Genomic DNA, 22,681 nt, shown 5'->3' with positions numbered 1-22,681 from the left:
GTGGTTGGGGTGACTTGAAACCCCATCTCTACAAAAAGTAAAAACAAATTAGCCAAATATGATGGTGTGTGCCTGTGGCCCCAGCTACTTGGGAGGCTGAGGAGGGAGGATTCTTGAGCTCTGGTGGGTGAGGCTTCAGTGAGCTGTGATTGTGCCACTGCATTCCAGCCTGCGTGACAGAGGAAGACCCTATCTCAAAAAAAATTATGTAAAACTACTAAATAATAATTTAAAATTTTATTTTTATTTATTTATTTTTTTGAGATAGAGTCTCTCTCTGTTGCCCAGGCTGGAGTGCAATGGCTCAATCTCAGCTCACTGCAACCTCTGCCTCCTGGTTCAAGCAATTCTCCTGCCTCAGCCTCCCAAGTAGCTGGGATTACAGGTGCCGGCCACTATGCCCAGCTAATTTCTTTTATTTTTAGTAGAGACGTGGTTTCACCATGTTGGCCAGGCTGGTCTCGAACTCCCGACCTCAGGTGATCTGTTCACCTAGGCCTCCCAATACAAAATAAAATTTTTTTTTTTTTTTGAGACAGAGTTTCGCTCTTGTTGCCCAGGCTGGAGTACAATGGCATAGTCTCGGCTCACCACAACCTCCGCCTCCTGCCTCCTGGGTTCAAGCAATTCTCCTGTCTCAGCCTCCCAAGTAGCTGGGATTACAGTCATGCGCCACCACACCCAGCTAATTTTGTATTTTTAGTAGAGACGGGGTTTCTCCATGTTGGTCAGGCTGGTCTCGAACTCCCAACTTCAGGTGATCCGCCCATCTCGGCCTCCCAAAGTGCTGGGATTATAGGCATGAGCCACCATGCCCTGCCCTAAATAAATTTTTTAAAACCAAATACTAATATGAGAGGTTTTTGAGCTCTCATAGAGTAGGACCCATAGTGTGTCCTTAGGCCACCAGGCTATCTCTAGGATCCCTTATAGGACCCCTCAGGGTCCTCTCTGACAGCTGTTCCTTCTTGGGTCCTGGCTGGAGATCTCTGCTGCCCCCAGACTCAGAGGAGCCACTCCAGGACTCAGGGAGTGGCTGGCTTTGGGCCAGCCCAGCCCTGCAGATCCAAGGCGAGTCCTCTATCTCCACAATCAAATGGTGCTCTGCCTCCCGCCCTGTCTGGGGACCCTGCTCACCAGCCACAGGCAGTTTAGGCCAACCTCCCTGCCTCCTCCCCAGTGCAGACGCAGCCTATAAAACCACCCTATGTGTCCTTGCCGACCCTGGACACCCAGGCGACAATGGCAGAACTGCCCTCCACAGAGACGCCTGGGGACGCTACTTTGTGTAGCGGGCGCTTCACCATCAGCACGCTGCTGAGCAGTGATGAGCCGTCTCCACCAGCTGCCTGTGACAGCAGCCACCCCAGCCACCTGACCCACGGCAGCACCTTCTGCATGCGTACCTTCGGCTACAACACGATCGATGTGGTGCCCGCGTATGAGCACTATGCCAACAGCAGCCAGCCTGGGGAGCCCCGGAAGGTCCGGCCCACACTGGCCGACCTGCACTCCTTCCTCAAGGTAAGTGCTATCTCAGAAGACTGGCCACTTCCCTGCTGTGTGACCTCGACACAGTTACCTAACCTCTCTGGGTCTCGGTTCTGTCATCTGTGCCATGGGGATGGAGGAGTGTCTTCTTCCTGGATTGAGAGGCCCCAGTGAAATAGTGAAACTGCAGAACTCTGCACACATGTTGGAATGTCTATCAGCCAATCACTAGAACCCCAAAGGTAGAGCGGGAGGCCTAGAGAAGTAATGAGCTTCCAGTGAGTAGAAGCATGCAAGCAGGTTGCACACACCTGAAAGAGATAGGGAAAGACGGGCCTGGGAAGGTTCACCTCAGACAGGGGGCTCGCCAGGCTTGCTGCCTGGGAGGCTGGACTGTGAAGAGTGGAGGGCTGGAAACTGGATTGTCATGACCCTTGTCTGGCCTCCCTTTTCCCATGTGACAATTGGGCAGAATTGTTCTTTTTTCTTTTTCTTTCTTTTTTTTTTGTTGTTGGAGACAGAGTCCGGCTCTGTCACCCAGGCTGGAGTGCAGTGGTGCAATCTCGGCTCACTGGAACCTCCACCTGCTGGGTTCAAGTGATTCTCCTGCCTCAGCCCCCCGAGTAGCTGGGATTACAGGCGTGCACCACCATGCCCAGCTAATTTTTGTATTTTTAGTAGAGATAGGATTTTGCCACGTTGGTCAGGCTGGTCTCGAACTCCTGACCTCAAAGGATTCACCCACCTTGGCCTCCCAACGCGCTGGAATTACAGGCATGAGCCACCACGCACAGCCCAGAATTGTTCTTGATTCTGAAGCTAAGACTTGACAAATTGACAGGACTTTTCCCCACCCTAGAGCAAACCAAGACATGGCCCTTTGCTCCACACTGAGATGAAGTGCCAGGAAGAAAGCCCCAGAGGAGGGCATCAGTCACTTGGGGCACAAACCAGGAGACCTCCCAGTGCCCCAGAGGTAGAGGCCTGGTTTCAAGACCCAGCCCTCCAGGGACCAACTATGTGGCCTTGGACAAGCTTTCACCTCTCCAGGGTGATAATAATCCTGTCCCCCATTACAAGGCTGGGCAACTGCCTAATCACTTCCAAGACCACTGCTGTCCCAGGGGGAAGAGGTGTTATGAGCGCCCAGGACTCCCAGTCTCCCGTGGCATCTGATCTTGGCTCACTGCAACCTCCACCTCCTGGCTTCAAGAGATCCTCCTATGTCAGCCTCCCGAGTAGCTGGGACTACAGGTGCATGCCACCATGCCCAGCTAATTTTTGTATTTCTTAGTAGAGACAGGGTTTTACCTTGTTGCCCAGGCTGGTCTTGAACTCCTGAGCTCAAGCGATCCACCCACCTTGGCCTCCCAAAGTGCTGGGACTACAGGCATGAGCCACCGCTCCTGGCCTAGGGAGTATTTTAAAAGCCCCTCAAGCAGCTCAACACCCAGTGGGCTGAGGGGCCGGGGGGTGCCCGGTATGGGGCACAGTGGTGCAGGTCAGTGGGCTGGATGCAGAGTCACCGTCCCTAGCACCCCTACCTGCCTGACTCGTGGTCTCTGGGCCGCCAGCAGGAAGGCAGACACCTGCACGCCCTGGCCTTTGACAGCCGGCCCAGTCACGAGATGACTGATGGGCTGGTGGAGGACGAGGCAGGCACCAGCAGCGAGAAGAACCCCGAGGAGCCCGTGCGCTTCGGCTGGGTCAAGGGGGTGATGGTGAGTGGGGTGTGGGTGCTGCTTGATGTCCAGAAATGGGGGTGGGGTGGCAGAGCTCCATCCAGGCTCAGCTCTGACTCTCAGGCCCTGGTGGGGCTTCAGTTTCCCATCTGTACAATGAATTCAATGAGTTAATAGATCAATCAATAATAGATTATTGCCTGCCAGGAAGTAATTAGAAGAAACTGTATTTCCCTAAAAAGCCACCAGGGGGCTGCACTAAACACACAATTCCGTAAATGTGTTTTCCTCCTCCATGAAGGGAAGGAAAGGGTTTGCTGTGGTGTAGAGCAGGATTAAGTTTCCAGACAGTAGAGAATCAAGTACATTTGGCTTTGGAGACATTATGGGACTTTACAGAGGGGATCTCATGGGATGTAGAAGGCTTTAGCCCTGCTCTGGGAGGCAGGAGGCTGGGGTTCTGATCTTAACACTGCCAATTTGCTGTGCCTCCGTTTCTCCATCTGAACCACGAGCCCTCCCCGACCCCTAGATGCTCATATTCAGAGCTGGGATCTCCCTCCCAGGCTGTGTTGCCAGAGCCGGGAACGGCCCTGCAACTCAGTGGGGCCGGCAACTACACCAGCCCCTCCCACCTGGAAGCTTCAGCCTCCATCTCGGCCTTTGGTTTTGCTTTAAATTTGGAAGCTGAAGTCACAGCCCCCTGAGCTCTGGTATCTGCTTGTACATGGGGCACTGGCTCACCTGGCATTTGCTGAGCTCCCTGTAAATGCCAGGCTCTGGATCAACTGCCGACCACTGGGGCCATGGTCGTGCCTGGCAGACACAGGATCCTGGGCTTGGGATGGATACAGTGAGGGGGGACAGTGCTCGTAGCCCAGCGTCAGGCCTCAATGGGAGGGCGGGAAAATAGGTGGGAGAGATAGGTTGGTCTCTGGGTGCCTCTCACCCTCTTGCCCCATAGAACCAGACTCGGAACCTACTGACGTGGGTGAAGAAGGGACCCAGTTGTCCCCAGGGCCTAGGTGCTTGATACCCTGCCATAGCAAGGGACAGGGACTTGTTGTTTGGCCTTGGGGTGTCCACCCAGGTGCCCTCTGACCCCCCTGTCCTCCCAGATTCGTTGCATGCTCAACATCTGGGGCGTGATCCTCTACCTGCGGCTGCCCTGGATTACGGCCCAGGCAGGCATCGGTGAGTGCCCCTCTGGGGAAGAGGAGGGAGGGCCTGCCTGAATCCTGTTCTTCCCAGGCCCCGAGGTTGCAGGATTAAACTTGAGCTGCAGAGACCAAAGGGCCAGGCCTGCTCCTCCCTGGTGCCGTCTCAAGCCCCTGCAGTGACAGGGGTCGGGGGGTGTGGCAGAGGCACGCTGGACATGGGGTCAGTAGGCCTAAGGGCTATTTGCCCTCAGTAAGCCACTTAACCTCTCAGAGCTCATTTCTACCTGGAAGCATGCAGGTTAGAAAGTTGCCCTCTGGCCGGGCTCAGCGGCTCACACTTTGGGAGGCTGCAATCCCAGAACTTTGGGAGGCCGAGGCAGGTGGATCATGAGGTCAGGAGTTCAAGACCAGCCTGGCCAACATGGTGGAACCCTGTCTCTACTAAAAATATAAAATAATTAGCCAGGCTTGATTGGCGGGTGCCTGTAATCCCAGCTACTCGGGAGGCTGAGGCAGAGAATTGCTTGAACCTGGGAGGCAGAGATTGCAGTGAGCCGAGATCACGCCACTGCACTCCAGTCTGGGTGGCAGAGTATGAGACTCCATCTTAAAAAAAAAAAGCTTCATTCTGTAGCCCATAGCTGCTCTATAGCCTGCTGTGTGACTTTGGGCAAGTTTCTTCACCTCTCTGAGCCCTGGATTCCTCATTAGGAAAATGAGGGTGATAACAGAACATACCTCATGGAGCTGTTGCGGGATTTACAGGATGCAGGTAAAAACACAGCACAGATTTGGCTCCCAGAGGTGATCACAGAGTGGTAACTGCTACTTTATTTTTTATTATTAAATGAGGGTAGCTTCCCCCTCATGCCTAACAATCCAACAAATGCTGGCTCAAGGGCTCCCTGGCTACTCAGAGTATGGCAGGAGGTAGAAAGAGACCCATTTTTTTTTTTTTTTTGAGATGAAGTCTTGCTCTGTCGCCCCAGGCTGGAGTGTAGTGGCGTGGTCTCGGCTCACTGCAATTGCTGCCTCCCAGGTTCAAGCAATTCTCTGCCTCAGCCTCCCAAGTAGCTGGGATTACAGGCATGTGCCACCATGCCCAGCTAATTTTTGTATTTTTAGTAGAGACGGGGTTTCGCCATGTTGGCCAGGCTGGTCTTGAACTCCTGACCTTGTGAACCGCCCGCCTCGGCCTCCCAAAGTGACAGAGACCCATTTTTCAGATGAGAAAACTGAAGCTCAGAGAAGGGAGATGAACGTAGGTTGCATGGTGAATGAGTAGGCAAACTGGGGCTCCTCCCCGGGAAATGCCCTGCCTAAGCTTTGGGTGCTCCCTGCAGTCCTGACCTGGATCATCATCCTGCTGTCGGTCACAGTGACCTCCATCACAGGCCTCTCCATCTCGGCCATCTCCACCAACGGCAAGGTCAAGTCAGGTGGGCCATCCCCCTTCCCACCAAGGCCCTCCTCTCGTGGGCTGCTAATCCTGGGTACAGGACTCCCAACTTCCCCAACCCAATGGGACACCCAGCTGCTCCTGTGGTTCCAGGAGAGGGCTCTAGGCAGGCTGTCTACACCACGAGATGGCCTCAGCTGTCTCCTGCGCCGTGGGTCCCGTGGCCACCCTCTCCTGGCCTCTGCCTGCCCCGAGTCCACCCCAGCGAACCGACTCCTCTGGTTTCATGGTTCCCGACTCTGCCCTGATAGGTGGCACCTACTTCCTTATCTCCCGGAGTCTGGGCCCAGAGCTTGGGGGCTCCATCGGCCTCATTTTCGCTTTCGCCAATGCTGTGGGTGTGGCCATGCACACCGTGGGCTTTGCAGAGACTGTGCGGGACCTGCTCCAGGTGAGGCCGGGGCCCGGACCCTGGGTAGAGGGATCCGGGGAGCCCACTGCACTCTCCTCTGCCCCATCTAGGCGGGGCCCTCCTGCTCCCTGCCTGACTTCACCCATCAGGAACCACAGCCTGATCACTGTGGGTGAGAGTGACAATCTCACCAATAAAGACCATTCCTTTCCCAGAAGTCCCCTTTGGCGGGGGTGGTGTGTGGCCTTTAGGGCCACATTGTCCAGGCCCATGCAGCAGCTGCTTTGCGGACACGATGGCAGGGGTGGTGCTTGAGTTAACGTCGTCCTAGAAGAGTGCACCCCACAGGAGGTGCCTCCTAGGTGGGCAGAGTCTGGGGGATGGGGAGTTCAGAGGGTGGCTTGCAGCCTGGCCCATTTTCCCTTCCCAGGAGTATGGGGCACCCATTGTGGACCCCATTAATGACATCCGAATCATTGGCGTGGTCTCCGTCACTGTGCTGCTGGCCATTTCCCTGGCCGGCATGGAGTGGGAGTCCAAGGTGAGGAGGCCATGGAGGAGGGGGATGTGGAGGTGGTTACGTGGAAAAGCGGGGGTCGCCAGGCCTGGGCCCTCCCTGGTCCTCTGCCTTTTCTTCTCTTCTCTTCTCTTCTCTTCTCTTCTCTTCTCTTCTCTTCTCTTCTCTTCTCTTCTCTTCTCTTCTCTTTTCTTTTCTTCTTTTCTAGACAGACTCTTGCTCAATGCCCACGCTGGAGTGCAGTGGTACCATCTCGGCTTACTGCAACCTCCACCTCCCAGGTTCAAGCGATTCTCCTGCCTCAGCCTCCTGAGTAGCTAGGGTTATAGGCACCTGCCTCCACACTCAGCTAATTTTTGTATTTTTTGTAGAGACGTGGTTTCACCATGTTGGTCAGGCTGGTCGCAAACTCCTGACCTCAAGTGATCTGCCTGCCTTGGCCTCCCAAACTGCTGGGATTACAGGTGTGAGCCACCGTGCTCTGCTGCTTTATATCTCTGTGTGTGACAATCTAGGTTCCACATGGCCCAGGGTGGGCATAGTGGCTCCAGGGGCTGGGCACCCAGACTCCTTCCGTCTTGTGCTCCCTCCATCCCTGCGCATGGCCTTTGTCTACCTGGTCCACCATGCCCACATGCCCTCCAGTCAGAGGGAAAGCAAAGAAGGGGGAAATGAAAGGGAGGGAATTCTCTTTTCTCTTTCTTTTTGTGGCACCATCTGGAAGCTGTACTAGTGCTGTCGCACATGGCTGCGAGGGAGCCTGGGGAGGTGTGGCCTTCAGCTGAACCATGGATCCTGCTGGCAGACTCGGCCGGACAGGCCCTACAGGCAGGGCAGGACCTGGGCCCTGCAGCCTGTCCTCTCCCCACATTCTCTGACCTGCAGCTGTCAGAGGGTGGCCTCCTCTCTCTTCCTCGGATGCCCTTCCCTGGACAGTTCTCTGGCTTATTCGTTCTCCCACTTTAGGTGTCTGCTAAACACCTTCTCTCTGGTGACACCTTCCCAGGCCATCCTGCTAAATGAACTCCACCCAGTCCCCATCACACTCCCTCTTCTTTCTTTCTTTATTTATTTGTTTTTGAGATGGAGTCTCGTTCTGTCACCTAGGCTGGGGTGCAGAGGTGTGATCTCGGCTCACTGCAACCTCTGCCTCGTGGTCTCAAGTGGTTCTCCTGCCTCAGCCTCCCGAGTAGCTAGGATTATAGGCGCCCACCACCACGCCTGGCTAATTTTTGTGTTTTTAGTATAGATGGGGTTTCACCATGTTGGCCAGGCTGATCTCCAACTCCTGACCTCAGGTGATGCACCCACCTCGGCCTCCCAAAGTGCTGAGATTATAGGCTTGAGCCACTGCATCCAGCCTGTATTTTTAGTAGAGACAGGGTTTCCCCATGTTGGCCAGGCTGGTCTCAAATTCCTGACCTCAGGTGATCCTCCCACCTCAGCCTACCAAACCTCTTCTTACTTTAAATTCATCCTCCTTATTTATCAGTCAAGACAAGAGGCTTTGGTGGTCTTGAACTCTGTACCATCTATATTCCCAACTCCTTGAACAGATCCTGCTGCATAATGGGTGTTGAATGAATGAGTGAGTGAATAATGGAGAAACGGGCCCTGGGCAAATCATTTTCTGGCAGGGCTTCCCAGAAAGGTAGAACCAGACTATCTGACCTCTGGGGTCCTTCGCCCCCCCCTACCCAGGCCCAGGTGCTGTTCTTCCTTGTCATCATGGTCTCCTTTGCCAACTACTTGGTGGGGACGCTGATCCCCCCATCTGAGGACAAGGCCTCCAAAGGCTTCTTCAGCTACCGGGGTATGTGCTGATCGAGGCCCTGACCATGGCTCTGGGGACAGGGACTCTCTGCCCAGGAATCTGGCCCATTGTGTGGACACTGGGAGGATGGGATTACCCGATCCCATGGTCAGGGGCTGTCTGCCCATCAGGTCCCAGCAAGGGGGGGTCAAGCCCTCCAGGTGAGCCTTACTCAGGCCTTGCTTTTCCAGCGGACATTTTTGTCCAGAACTTGGTGCCTGACTGGCGGGGTCCAGATGGCACCTTCTTCGGAATGTTCTCCATCTTCTTCCCCTCGGCCACAGGCATCCTGGCAGGGGCCAACATATCCGGTGACCTCAAGGTGAGCAGAATACCCGCCCCTCCTGTGTCCTGGCACCGCACAGGGGCTATGAGCAGAATCCTGCTTCCTGCTCTACTGGCATCTGCCACTGGGCACTGAGACCTGGGAGGCAGGGCTTCTAAAATCCAGTCCAGTCCAACTCAGCTCAGTTCAACCCAATCCAACCGATTCCATTCTGTTCTGTGGTTGTTTATGAAGACCAGCTGTATTCTAGGCTTGAGGGGCACCACGAAATGGCTAGGTTCCTCCCTAGTTCCCAGAACTCTCAGCTTTAGGGGAAGACTGGCCCAGCTGTGACCTTAAGAGCTCAGCCTTGCTCATGCATATCTGGGCTGACATCCTCCCAGGGCTCCCCACTGCGTTGCTGCAGGCAGGCTTCTTGGCTTGGCGTTCAAGGCTCCAGCACACCTATCCAGCCTCATCCCTGACCAGTGCCACCCTTCCCATGAGCCTGCTCCAGCCCTAAGACTCTACTGCTTTGCCCATGTTACCCTGTCCCTCCTCCACACCTTTGCCTGTGCTGTACTCTCTACCTGCAACTCTGTACACTTGCTTTTTTACCCTGAAAGTTTTGTTCTGTTTCTCTTTCTTATTTTTTTTTTTTGAGCTGGAGTTTCGCTCTGTCATCCAGACTGGAGTGCAGTGGCACGATCTCAGCTCACTGCAACCTCCGCCTCCTGGGTTCAAGTGATTCTCATGCCACAGCCTCCAGAGTAGCTAAGACTACAGGCACCTGCCACCATGCCCAGCTGATTTTTTTTTTTTTTTTTTTTTGAGACGGAGTCTCGCTCTATTGACCAGGCTGAAGTGCAGTGGTACAATCTCGGTTCACTGCAAACTCCACCTCCCGGGTTCACGCCATTCTCCTACCTCAGCCTCCCGAGTAGCTGGGACTACAGGCACCCGCCACCACGCCTGGCTAATTTTTTGTATTTTTAGTAGAGATGGGGTTTTGCCATGTTGATCAGGATGGTCTCGATCTCCTGACCTCAAGTGATCCACCCGATTCATCTTCCCAAAGTGCTGGGATTACAGGCGTGAGCCACTGCTCCCAGTCTGTCTTTCAAATACCTCCTTCAACTATCATTTCTCGCAGCCCTTCCATCAGAGTCATGGTTCCCCCAGCATAACCATGTCAGGCCAAATGCATATCTGTTGCCCTGGCATCTAGAGAACAGAGACTTGCCTCTATCTCCCTATTCCTTCCCAGCTCAGAGTCTGGCACATACTAGGTGCTCTGTACATGTTTGCTGACTGAATTGTGGTGAAATGCAGTGTTTGAGCAGTAATACAAAGTGCTGCACCATCGGGGAGAAGGAGAAACTAACGTTAGCAGGAGTTCCAGCAGAATTTCTGGGTGCAGGAGGTGCCAGAGCTGGATTTTGAAAGATGAGAAGCTGGCGGAGCCTTTGCTCAAAGGAGGTGGCAGGCAAGAGGGGGTGATGAATGCGGAGCTAGCCCCATGCTGGAAATCACAGCTAACCCCTACCCCAAACCTCCAGTCTCATTTGGAAGGCACTCCTTGATGCATTTTCTTAAGCGAATTAAGGACTGTGCATTGAGCCAGGCGCAGTGGCTCATGCCTATAATCCCAGCACTTTGGGAGGCCAGAGCAGGTGGATCACTTGAGGTCAGGAGTTCGAGACCAGCCTGGCCAACATGATGAAACTATGTTTTAGGCTCCACTAAAAACACAAAAATTAGCCAGGTGTGGTGGTGGGCTCCTGTAATCCCAGCTACTCGGGAGGCTGAGGCAGGAGGATTGCTTGAACCCAGGAGGCGGAGGTTGCAGTGAGCCAAGATCGCGCCACTGCACTCCAGCCTAGGCGACAGAGCAGAACTCCGTCTCAAAAAAACCCAAAAAACAAAAAGGACTGCGCATGGAGGTGACTGCGAAGCCAGCCTGGCTTTAACTGGCTACGCACCAGGCGGTGTTCGGCAGGGCCTGGAAACTGGAGAACAGCCGGATGTTGGTTTGGCTCCTCTCCTTTGTCTGGGGAATGGCCAGCAGAGGCCTGGTCTGCCTGCCCTGAGGTCCCGCAGAGGTTGGGCCTGTGCTCAGATAGCCTGGATTCCATGGAGCCTCATTAGATCGTTGCCTGAGAATTTATCTCGATGCCTCATCAAGCTTTTTAGGTTACCAGCCAGCTGGCATCAGCTGTCTCGAAGCTGGGTGAGGCCCGCACCTGCACTCTGTCCTAAATGCCCTCAAGCTTTAAGGGGCTCTTGGATGGCCTCCACCTATCCTGTGGGACAGCATCCTCAGCAGCAGAGCCACTGTTGGTGGAGCCCTCACTGTGACATTTCGGGCAAGTCCCTTTGAAACTCCCTGGGCCTCAGCTTCCCCAATTCCAAAATGGGACGAGTCCAGCCCCCACCTTGCAGGGCGGTGGGGAGGATTCCATGCGCTAATTCATGTAAAGTGCTTAGAATAGTGCCTGGCTCAGAGCAGGAGCTAAGAGCTTCTTGTCATCATTGTCATTTTTACCATGATATAGACAAGCAAGCCAAGGTCAGAGAGGTTCGGGGGCCTGCCCAGGACTACACAGGTGGCAGAGGAGCCGGAATGCCAGTTTCTAAAACAGAGAGGCCTCAACTACATCACCATTTCATCATCCAACAAATATGTTCTGTGTGGCCTCAGGGCATGCCCCTGTACACAATACTGCCCCAGCCCAACAGCTCACATTTATTACACTTATCCCCTGCCAAGTTATTTTCTGATCTCACAGATGGGGAAACTGAGGCTCAGGGACGTTAAGGGGCTTCTCCCAGTGTACACAGCAGGGAAGAGGTGGGCGGAGATGTGGACCTGGATGTGCCTAACTTTGTTAAATGCCCAGGCAACAATCTCGAAGTTAGTGACACATCCAGGTCCACATCTCAGCCCACCTCTACCCAGCTCACCTCTTCTCTGCCTGCCTCTTCCCAGCACATCCAGGGACTGAGATCTCAGATCTAGATGCAGGAGGTAGGATGGGGGTTGATGGCTGGCGTATTTGTGTTTTCACCACAAATTGGGGGGCTTAAAAACAGACCTATATTCACTCCCAGTTCAGGAGGCCAAAAGTCCGGGATCCAGGTGTCGGCAGGACCAAGCTCCCTCTGAAAACCCAGGGGAGAATCCAGAGAATTAAGAAATATTCCTAATTTCTGGTGGCTGCTGACAATGGCTTTCATTGGCTGGCAACTGCGTCACTCCAATCTCTGTCTCTGTCTCACATGGCCTTCTTTCATCTGTGGGTCCTTTCCTTGCAAGGACATCAGTCATTGCATTTGGGGCCCACCCTAATCTGGTGTGACCTCATCTTCATTAATTGCACCTGTAAAGACCCGGTTTTCAAATAAGGCCACATTCTGAGGTTCTGGGTGGATGTGAATTTTGGGGGACACTATTCAATCCACTAGAGGCAGGGTGGGAGGCTGGCGTGTTCTGTTGGCTTTGGAGCTAGGGACCCCATGTGCATGGCCCAGTTGAGTCAAACAGGTTTGCCGGGCAGAGCTGGCAGGTCCATGCCTGCAGGGGCCCCACAGAGCCCTGGGGTGGAGATTCCACCCAAAGCCCTGCCTCGAGAAAAATTAAAAAAAAAGAAAGCAAGAAAATATGAGCAGAGATTTATCAGAACGGTAGGAGAAAGTTTGGGGTGTATTCTATTTATTGTTGAGGAACCAGACAAATCAATTGGTGCATAATGATTGAACATGCCGTGACGGCTGGCGGGGAGGGGAGTCCTGGTCTAGGATCTCAATGTGGATTAATTTATTTCACCAACATCCCTGACAGATAAGGGGCCGGGGTGTGAGAGCACAGCCCCCTGCCGAGCTGGCCGCCTGGAACTGAACCCAGGCAGGCCGACTCCAGAGCCCACCACCCTACCCCCGCCCTCACCACCCTCAAAGCAAGCCCTGGCCAAGTGCCCTCTGTGGCCCAGGCGTGGAGCTGTTGAATTTCTTCTCTCTGCCTCCATCTCCCAGGGGCTTGGGTGGAGCCTCCGCCCTGTGATCTCAGTTGTGTTCATCCCTCTGTGGGGGTCCTCAATCATGAGGCTCTTTCCTCTCTGTGCTGGAACGGGAGCTCTGAGGGGCCAAGGTCAGAGGTTGCTGTCCCCAGCCTTAGCCTTAGACAAGGAGGACAGGCCTGGAAGGAGGCCCAGGGGCTGCCTAATGTCCTCCCTCCTTCCTTCCCTCCTTCTCTCCCTCCCTCCTGCAGGACCCTGCTGTAGCCATCCCCAAGGGAACCCTCATGGCCATTTTCTGGACCACCATTTCCTACCTGGCCATCTCAGCCACCATTGGTAAGTGGCTGCCCCAGCCAGTCAGGAAGGGGAGGGACCTGGCCTCCACGCTGCCGTGTCCCAAACCCCCCACCACTGCGGAGATCAGAGGGTGGGGTTTGACTCTCTAACACGGAGAGCTGGGCTGGGAGGGTATGGCGACCTCAGGATGTGAAGCCTTGAACCTATCTCTAGGGTATCTTGACAATGATCAGAGCATCTTCATGGCGGTGGGCATGGCGGGGTCAGACCAGGCTCCTTGGGTCCCTTGAGGGCCCAGATTCATAAGTGTGAAGATCCTACAGGACAAATCTAGGAGTGATGATGATGATAATACCAGCAACTGACTTCCCACGTGCCCAGCCCTTTGCATGCCAATCCTATCACTGTCATTTTCCCTATTTCACCAAGGAGAAAATGGGGGCTCAGAGATATTAAGTGATCTGCCCAGGGTCACACAGCCACTGAGTGGTGGAGCCAGGCTTTGAGCCCAGGCCTGGGCTGTTAACACCTGCCTTGAACTGAGACTCTCACAGGTGCACTTGCTCCCAGTGGCCCCGTTTCAGGCAAGCTGTTCACAAATGGCCAAGGGACTTGGTCCAGCTCACAGCCACTCAAGGTGTGAGATCCAGGTCTCCGATCTAAGGAGGACGTTGTGATCTTGTCACTTAAGCTCTACGCCTCTGTAAAATGTCAACAACAAAAATAATAGTAATGCCTGCTTGGAGGTTGTTGTAAAGTACTTAGCATGGCTCCGGGCACACCTCCATTGTCATCATTATCATTGCATGATGAAGGGACAGCTGCCCGTCATCTGCAGTGTCTCACCCTCTGCAGAGGTGGGGCTGGAAGAGGACAGAGTAAGGAGGGAAGGGAGACCTCCCCACGCTCTCCCTCCTCCTCTCAGGCTCCTGCATGGTTCGTGATGCCTCTGGGGTCCTGAATGACACGGTGACCCCTGGCTGGGGTGCCTGCGAGGGGCTGGCCTGTGGCTATGGCTGGAACTTCACCGAGTGCACCCAGCAGCACAGCTGCCGCTATGGCCTCATCAACTATTACCAGGTTACCGCCAGGAGGGCTGATCCACCAGACTCATTGGGGGCTGGGTGGAGGCTGCAGGGCCCCTTGCGGGGCTGGAAGTTTGTGGGGGGGGGGGGCAGTTTTGGGGGCCGAGCCCTAGGCTTAGGGGAGAGGGGTTCAGAGCCCAGGTCTGTCCAGTCCTGACCTGTGGGTGGACACTGGGATCTCCAGGGGTGGGTCCTGGACTCAGATGGAGGCTCAGGACCCAGCCCCTGCCCGCAGTAGGGAATGAGTTGCCACAGATGGGGGCTCCTGGCTCAGCCCCCCACCATGGAGTCCCTGAGCCCCAAATCCCCACAGACCATGAGCATGGTGTCAGGCTTCGCGCCCCTGATCACGGCTGGCATCTTCGGGGCCACCCTCTCCTCCGCCCTGGCCTGCCTTGTCTCTGCTGCCAAAGTCTTCCAGGTGAGGCCACAGAAAGGGGTCGAGATGATGGAGGGTGAGGAGCCTGGGCTAGAGGCATAATAGGGCGGGTACCTGGCTGACTGCTACAAACAGCGGAAGGTGTCATTAGACCGGGGTCTTTAGCCAGAAGGGAAAAGGAGCTATCAGCAAACTCTTGAAGGAAGCAGCCCCTTCCAGTGGTGTGACTTGATGAACACCTGCAGCCCCCACCACGCACTCCCACCTATGCCACCTGCATCCTGTCCGCAACTCCACCATTCAAGCTCTACCCAAAGCCATCCACGCCCTGGTCATGCCCTTTTACTGTCTTCACAGTAGGGCGGAGGGAGAGTGATCATCCCTATTTAATAGAAACAGACACCAGGACCCAGGTTGGGGAGGTCACAGAGGGCACCGAGCCAGGGCTGGAGCTCAGGTGGCCCCGGGGAGGGGAGGTGGCAGGTTCCAGCCTGGGGGTGAGTGAGGCCTCTGGTGCTGCAGTGCCTTTGCGAGGACCAGCTGTACCCACTGATCGGCTTCTTCGGCAAAGGCTACGGCAAGAACAAGGAGCCCGTGCGCGGCTACCTGCTGGCCTACGCCATCGCCGTGGCCTTCATCATCATCGGTAAGGCTCTGCCAGGGCTCACAGGGCCCGGCCTCCTGTTCCCCTGGCCAGCCATGAGGGGCATGGGGGCCGGGCTTTTCTCCTGCCTCCTCATCTCCCCCGCCCAAAGCCCTGCCGGGCCTGACAATTAGTGGGCACTCAGAGGCTGTCTTGAGGGGTGAGGCCCCACCTGGGAGGAGATGTCGGGGGGCCATGTGATCCTTCCCCTTCCCACCTCCAGGCAGGTGGCTCCCAAACCATGTCAGGCAGCAGAGCCTTCTGCTTTGTTAGAAGAGAACTTACCTGTTCCCCCAGTCTGCATTCGCGTGTCCTGGCAGCTGGCATCCCACTTCCCTGGGTCTAAACAAACCCCCAGAACACCTTTGGAGCATGGGACAAGCTGATTGGTCCCTTCTTGGGATGGGATACCAATGGCTGGTCAGTATCCTCATAGGTATATAAACTAGATAACCCAGTTCCTCAGACCTGGGGCTTCTAGACTCCTTGGGCTTCAAGATGGCAGATATCTTAGGAGAAAAGAGCCCAGGTAATCGGTTCATTAGATCAACTTCCTATCCAGGCTTTGCCATGTGCCAGTTGTGTGACCTTAGACAAGTTACTTCACCTCTCTGAGCCTCATTTTTCTCATCTGCAGAATGGGAGCAATAGTGCCTAACAGGTGTGTCTCAGATGGGCAGGAAAACACCATGTGTGCAGGAAGATCTACATGCATTCATATATGCACACACACTCACATGTGCACACACCCGGCACTTGCCTAATTTACTTAGCTATGGAGGCAGAACTCGCTAGGAGAGAGGTGGCCATGCTGCGACATGATGTCCCCTGGCCCCTGCTCCCTATGCAGGAGTGGGGTGGGGGTAGACTACTGGCCAGCCTCCCTGGGCTCATGGGCACCCTCCTGCCACCAGTGAATCCATGCTGTTCAGGCTGGCATCACAGTCCATGAGATTTGCCCTGATAGCCTAGTCACTATTACCCAAGGGAAGCTTTCCAGACACCGGGTGCTACTGGGTCCTGAACCACATGAAGAGGTGGCAGGGATGGAAAAGTCTGGTCAGACTTGATATTCTCTGGCTCTGCCTCTGCTTCCTGCTCACCGGGGCCCAGAAACACATTTCCCCGCAATATACCCTGATTCAGATTCAATGTCCTTTCATCTGGGTGGGTCTGACTTGACTTCAGACTGAGGATCCGGGCAGGGTTCTTAGGTGATTACATGAAATCATGGACAGAGGACCTGGCACATTGGTGCACGCTGTGTTTTGCGATCACCAGAAGCAGGCCCCGAGACAAGGATTCATATGTGAAAGTTTATCTGGGGTGCTGGGGGCAGTGGCAGGAGAGGGTAACAGGGAGACGGGGAAGAGGAAGCAGTTCTTGGGTGGGTGAACACTGGGTTACCACTGGGGTACCACTGGGGGGGAGCTGTGCTACGGCCTTAGCTGTCCTGGGTCACATTGCAAAATGTATTTCTGGCCGGGCGCAATGGCTCACGCCTGTAATCCCAGCACTTTAGGAGGTCGAGGCAGGCAGATCATTTGAGGTCAGGAGTTTGAGACCAGCCTGGCCAACATGGTGAAACCGTTTCTGCTAAAAATACAAAAATTAGCTGGGCGTGTTGGTGCACACCTGTAATCTAAGCTACTAGGGAGGCTAAGGCAGGAGAACTGCTTGAGCCCGGGAGGCAGAGGTTGCAGTGAGCCGAGATCATGCCACTGCACTCCAGCCTGGGCAACAGAGCAAGACTCTGTCTCAAAAAAAAAAAAATATTTCTTGCTGTCATTTGTGGTCAAAACAGTATGACAGCAACTACCCTTGGTCATCCCATAGCCTGGTGGGGTCTACTGTCACACTGACCCCCACTGTCTTAAAAGCTGGGTGTTTACAGTTTACAAGATACTATCCCTTTGAGCTACACAAAAGGATGGACCCATTTCACAGATGAGATGGACCCATTTCACAGATGAGAAGGTTGAGACTGACTGAGCCTTGGTGGCCTGTCTGGGGTCCCCCACCCTGGGAAGGAGAGTGCCAAGCCAGTCCTTGGCAGAGTTACCCAACAGGCTGTCCTCTCTCTCCCTGGGTTCCTGAAGCTGAGCTCAACACCATAGCCCCCATCATTTCCAACTTCTTCCTCTGCTCCTATGCCCTCATCAACTTCAGCTGCTTCCACGCCTCCATCACCAACTCGCCTGGTAAGCAAACCCTTCACCCACCTCAGGAGGAGGCACCCAGGGGCTAGGGGGAAATGGGGCATGGGGCGGGAGTGCGAGGCATGGGTGGAGGTCAGCAGCCCAAGGTCACCTCTCAATTTAAAACCATTGAAAGGGAACATTAATAGAATAATAGCGGCTCTCGGCTGGGCGCGGTGGCTCACGCCTGTAATCCTAGCATTTTTGGGAGGCCGAGGTGGGCGGATCACTTGAGGTCAGGAGTTTGTGATCAGCCTGGCCAACATGGTGAAACCCTGTCTCTACAAAAATACAAAAATTAGCCGGGCGTGGTGGCAGGCATCTGTAATCCCAGCTATTCGGGAGGCTGAGGCAGGAGAATCACTTGAACCAGGAAAGGGGAGGTTACAGTGAGCTGAGATCGCACCATTACACTCCAGCCTGGGTGACAGAGCAAGGCTCTGTCTCAAATAACAGTAATAATAATAATGATAATAATAATAGTGGCTCTCCTTTCTCAAGCACTGACAGCGTGCACTTTACATGGATTCATACATTGTTTACCATCTGTAGAGGTTGTCCAGTCTTTTCCTTCCCCAGTTTTACAGGAATCGGGAGCCTGATTCCTCAGAGAAAGAGAATTGCCCAAAGTCACAGCTAGACTGTCACACACAGTGCTGCAGGTTGCACACTGCATAACTCTAGGAGGCACCATTCATATAGATTTCAGACATTTGCATGTTTATGATGGAAAACTTCTGGCAGATGGCAATAAAGAGTCTTGAGGAAAACTTTTTCTTTTTTTTTTTTTTTTTTTTTTTTTTTTGAGACGGAGTCTCGCTCTGTCGCCCAGGCTGGAGTACAGTGGCCGGATCTCAGCTCACTGCAAGCTCCGCCTCCCGGGTTCATGCCATTCTCCTGCCTCAGCCTCCCGAATAGCTGGGACTACAGGCGCCCGCCACCTCGCCCGGCTAGTTTTTTGTATTTTTTAGTAGAGACGGGGTTTCACTGTGTTAGCCAGGATGGTCTCGATCTCCTGACCTCGTGATCCGCCCGCCTCGGCCTCCCAAAGTGCTGGGATTACAGGCGTGAGCCACCGCGCCCGGCCAACTTTTTCTAACTAGCTCCAAATTGCCGTTGCCTTTTACCAGGCCACCTTTTACATAGACCCCAGTGTTCATGATGGCCCTGGAGTTGCACCATGAGGCAGCTGTCACTAGTGGCAGCCCTGGCCTGGCCTGCGGGTGGGGAGCCAGGCAGAATCATGTCCTTCCCCCTCCATCTCACCTCCTTGGCACCATGGGAGCTGGTGCTGTTGCTGACATGGGATGTCCTATGGCCGTATTTGGCCAGAGCTGGATGCTTCTGGTGAAATGCCAGCCGAGGCAGGTGTGTGATTTGCCCCAGAGCCTGTAGACCCCGCCCCAGGAGGCAGGGTGGGTGGTGCTCATGGCTGGCGGGTTCAGGCTGGGACCCCGACTCTGGGCACTGCTTGCATTACTGCCAGGCCCTGCCCAGCAGCTCTGGCCTAGAAGGAGGCTCCAGAGTGCCAGGCATGTCCACCGATTGGTGCCCTCGGTCCAGGGTGGAGACCTTCATTCCAGTACTACAACAAGTGGGCGGCGCTGTTCGGGGCTGTCATCTCCGTGGTCATCATGTTCCTCCTCACCTGGTGGGCGGCCCTCATCGCCATCGGTGTGGTGCTCTTCCTCCTGCTCTATGTGATCTACAAGAAGCCAGGTGTGCATCTCAGCTGCGAGGCTGCGGCCCTCCTCCCCCAGGGTAGCCATGCAGGCGGCCCTGCCCTCTGCCCCTGGCTGGAGAGCCCTGAGTCAGGCTCTGTGCTGTCCAGGGCCCCTCTCTGCCCCTCCCCTTCATCCCTCCCCATGTGGCAAGGAACCCCAAGGGACGTCCCGACTCAGGGCCCATGCCTCGACTTCTAAGCCACCCCTGGGCACCCAGGACCCGGGAATCCCCTGTCCAAAGGACCCTGAGTGAGCTTCCAGGGCCTACGTTGGCCTCTTCCCTAGGGCTGTCCCCCAAGAGGGGTCAGCAGGCTGCTGTGCACACCTAGGCCTCAGGGGTGGCCGAGGGCTGGCTGTGTGGATGGCAGGCAGACAAATCTTGGACTCCGAGCAAGGTCTCTACTTGTCTGCAGGCAGGGACCCTGGGGTGGCAGCAACCTAAGGACGGGAAACAGGGCTCTGAAAAAGCCTGGGATTCTAAGTCTCAACCTGGGCTTCTAGGCCATCGTGAAGGTTTGGCAAGGCAGGAGGATATCGTGTGGAACTTGATATATAACTTTTTTGAGGGGGGACTGGGGGGCAGAGTCTCATTCTGTCACCCAGGCTGGAGTGCAGTGGCACAGTCTCAGCTCACTGCAACCTCCACCTCCCGGGTTCAAGCAATTCTCCTGCCTCAGCCTCCCGAGTAGCTGGGATTACAGGTGTGTGCCACCACACCTGGCTAACTTTTGTATTTTTAGTAGAGACAGGGTTTCACCATATTGGCCAGGCTGGTCTCAAACTGCTGACCTCAGGTGATCCGCCCACCTCAGCCTCCCAAAGTGCTGGGATTACAGGTGTGAGCCACCGTGCCTGGCCTTGATGTGTAATTTTTCAACGTGCAGCCACACGGTCTGCAGGCCTCCACCCTATAGGCTGCCCACCCCAGGTAGCCCTGCTCCCATGGGTGCCCAGTGCCTCGAGAAGGCCAACATTGCCTCCATCCCTCCGCCTGTCTGGTTTCTTCTACTGATTCCTAACACTGCTCTCACCCCTGCTGCTCCCTTGCTCCCCCAGAGGTAAATTGGGGCTCCTCGGTACAGGCCGGCTCCTACAACCTGGCCCTGAGCTACTCAGTGGGCCTCAATGAGGTGGAAGACCACATCAAGAACTACCGGTGAGCAGAGCTGCCGGGACCCACCTGGGACCCCGGGGCTGGTGATGGCTCCACCCTGGGAGTTTCCAAGCCCAGACCTGTCACCTGACCCAGGCAGACCCAGGGTGTGTGCAGCCTCCACTGAGAGAGGGAACAGAGGTGGAGGAGCCACCCAGCCGCCACGAGACAGGGGTGGGCATATCCTGATGGGGACCAAGCAAGTCAAGGGGCCTCTCCATGCCTCAGTTTCCACAGTGGAAATGTGCTTTGTTGTCGAGGTGATTGTTGCTGCAGCTCCCATCACAGTATCCCCGGAACCAACAGTGACGAACCTCCCCTGGGTACCCTTCAAAGCCGATTCCCCTCTTTGTCAAGGAGGATTATGCACCTGCCATCCCCTTCCCACCAGATCCTAATAATTATTGGCAATATCTATTTTTGTCATGCTTACCATGAGCCAGGTGCTTGCAAAGTGTCTTACACAGCCTTACAAGAACCAGCTGAGGTCCAGGAAATTACTAACCCAGTCATGGACAAGAACACTGAGGCACAGAGAGGTTAAGTAACTGGCCCCAGGTCACACCGCTAGTGAGTGGCCGATTAAGTCTGGCTCCAGTTGACTCAGGTCATGGCCCTTGACCACTGTCATCTGCTGCCTCTTGAGTAACCTGCCTGGGTAACTGATGAGTTTGTAAGTGACAGACTTCCTCACTCCCAGGCTTTGTTCTTTCCCCCACCGTGCTGGGCTAGGCAGGGCAGGGGAGAAGCATGGGGGGTAGCATTTGGTGGCCTGAGCAGGAAGGACCAGGGAGACTAGTGTGGAGGTCACCAAAAGAGTCGGAAAGGCCCCAAAAGTCACCCTGGATTTATAGGCGGGAAGCCAAGGCCCCAGGCATGTAGGGTCATGCTGGTGGCCACACCGCCATTCAGGGAGCCTGGGAGGTGCCTTTCGCACTCAGACCCCCATGGGCTCTCTCCTGATGGCTCCTGCCCTTTTCCCTTCCCTCCTCAGCCCCCAGTGCCTGGTGCTCACGGGGCCCCCCAACTTCCGCCCGGCCCTGGTGGACTTTGTGGGCACCTTCACCCGGAACCTCAGCCTGATGATCTGCGGCCACGTGCTCATCGTGAGTGGCCCCTGGAGGGGCGCAGGGCAGTACTCCTGGGGGAGCTGCCTGTGTGTGATGTCAACCCACAGAGTGGGGGCTGAGGGAATGCGGAGCAAGGGGTGCCCAGTCAGGCACCCCCATGGATCCCATTCTCTCCCACTCCTGGCCCCTCTTGCTGGCTTCTCCCGCAGCTGCCCTGCCTCTTTTCTGCTCCCTCCCTCTGCCTTCCTCCCCGCTTTCTCCCCTACTCCTTGTGTTTCCCTTATCTGGGCAAAAGAAAAGGGCACCATGGGTGCTGCCAAGTCCCTGGGGCAGCCTCCAGGGCAGGAGAGGGGCTGAATCTCAGGCTGGAGGGTGAAGGCAGCCGGTGATGTCCCCTGTCCCACCCACCCATAGGGACCCCACAAGCAGAGGATGCCTGAGCTCCAGCTCATCGCCAGCGGGCATACCAAGTGGCTGAACAAGAGGAAGATCAAGGCCTTCTACTCGGATGTCATTGCCGAGGACCTCCGCAAAGGTGTCCAGATCCTCATGCAGGTGCCGTGGACTGGGGGCTCCCCTACAGGACTTATGGATTGGTGACACAACCTGGAAGGCAGAAAGTCTTGGGGGCCCCTTTGCTTAAGCCTCTTTTGCTGCAGAAGGAGGCCCAACTTTTTTTTTTTTTTGAGACTTGTTTTGCTTGTCACCCAGGCTGGAGTGCAGTGGTGCGATCTCAGCTCACTGCAACAACCTCTGCCTCCCAGGTTCAAGTGAATCTCCTGCCTCAGCCACCTGAGTAGCTGGGATTACAGGCACCCGCCACCATGCCCGGCTAATTTTTTTGTGTTTTTAGTAGAGACAGGGTTTCACCATGTTGGCCAGGCTGGTCTGAAACTCCTGACCTCGGGTGATCCACCTGCTTCGGCTTCCCGGAGTGCTAGGTTTACAGGCATGAGCCACCATGCCTGACGAGAGCCCCAGCTTTCTTATGTCTCCAGATGTGCTGATTCTGGGCGCTTTTTCGGAATGCCCAGGACCTGGGAAACTGACCTGGAAGCCTGTGGGGGCTGGTGTCACCTTGGCCAATTCTAACTTTTGGGGGCCCTGGGAGGGATGTAGGAACTAGAATCGAGGATTCTGGAATTCAGATATTTCCTCCCATCAGCCATCTTTCTCCCAATAAAGTTTTGTTTTGTGCAAAACAATTTTTTTTAAGATTGCATATATATATGTGTGTGTGTATGTGTGTGTGTGTGTATATATATATATATATATATTTTTTTTTTTTTGGAGAATCAGCACATCTGGAGACATAAGAAAGCTGGGGCCTCTGGCCAGGCGGATCACCAACTCTGCCCCTCTGATGGGTTCCCCATC

The 22,681-nt window shown here is 55.0% G+C and overlaps 1 protein-coding gene across 9 annotated transcripts in view; it reads left to right on the top strand.

Annotated features, from left to right (window-relative positions):
- The first annotated feature begins 793 nt into the window (after positions 1 to 793).
- SLC12A3 (solute carrier family 12 member 3) overlaps positions 794 to 22,681 on the top strand; it is a 56,974-nt gene continuing 35,086 nt past the window's right edge. For 3 of the 9 annotated variants that reach the window (XM_003916917.5, XM_003916918.5, XM_009196492.4), the window contains exons 1-17: positions 801 to 1,524; positions 3,066 to 3,212; positions 4,292 to 4,367; positions 5,677 to 5,772; positions 6,044 to 6,183; positions 6,575 to 6,685; positions 8,363 to 8,474; positions 8,666 to 8,796; positions 13,007 to 13,091; positions 13,978 to 14,132; positions 14,451 to 14,558; positions 15,039 to 15,162; positions 17,259 to 17,360; positions 18,921 to 19,076; positions 20,138 to 20,237; positions 21,229 to 21,340; positions 21,719 to 21,859. In XM_003916917.5, coding sequence (XP_003916966.2) covers positions 1,243 to 1,524; positions 3,066 to 3,212; positions 4,292 to 4,367; positions 5,677 to 5,772; positions 6,044 to 6,183; positions 6,575 to 6,685; positions 8,363 to 8,474; positions 8,666 to 8,796; positions 13,007 to 13,091; positions 13,978 to 14,132; positions 14,451 to 14,558; positions 15,039 to 15,162; positions 17,259 to 17,360; positions 18,921 to 19,076; positions 20,138 to 20,237; positions 21,229 to 21,340; positions 21,719 to 21,859 — 2,178 coding nt within the window. In that variant the 5' untranslated portion in view covers positions 801 to 1,242. Of the gene's footprint in view, positions 1,525 to 3,065; positions 3,213 to 4,291; positions 4,368 to 5,676; positions 5,773 to 6,043; positions 6,184 to 6,574; positions 6,686 to 8,362; positions 8,475 to 8,665; positions 8,797 to 13,006; positions 13,092 to 13,977; positions 14,133 to 14,450; positions 14,559 to 15,038; positions 15,163 to 17,258; positions 17,361 to 18,920; positions 19,077 to 20,137; positions 20,238 to 21,228; positions 21,341 to 21,718; positions 21,860 to 22,681 lie in introns of all 9 variants that reach the window. The other 6 variants (XM_017953390.3, XM_009196493.4, XM_009196490.4 and 3 more) reach the window with 4 other exon arrangements.

The sequence above is a fragment of the Papio anubis genome, chromosome 18 (genome assembly GCF_008728515.1).
Source record: "Papio anubis isolate 15944 chromosome 18, Panubis1.0, whole genome shotgun sequence".
In the NCBI taxonomy this organism is placed as follows: Eukaryota; Metazoa; Chordata; class Mammalia; order Primates; family Cercopithecidae; genus Papio; species Papio anubis.
Note: the sequence above shows the minus strand (reverse complement) of the source record. Positions and strands in the feature narration are given on the sequence as shown.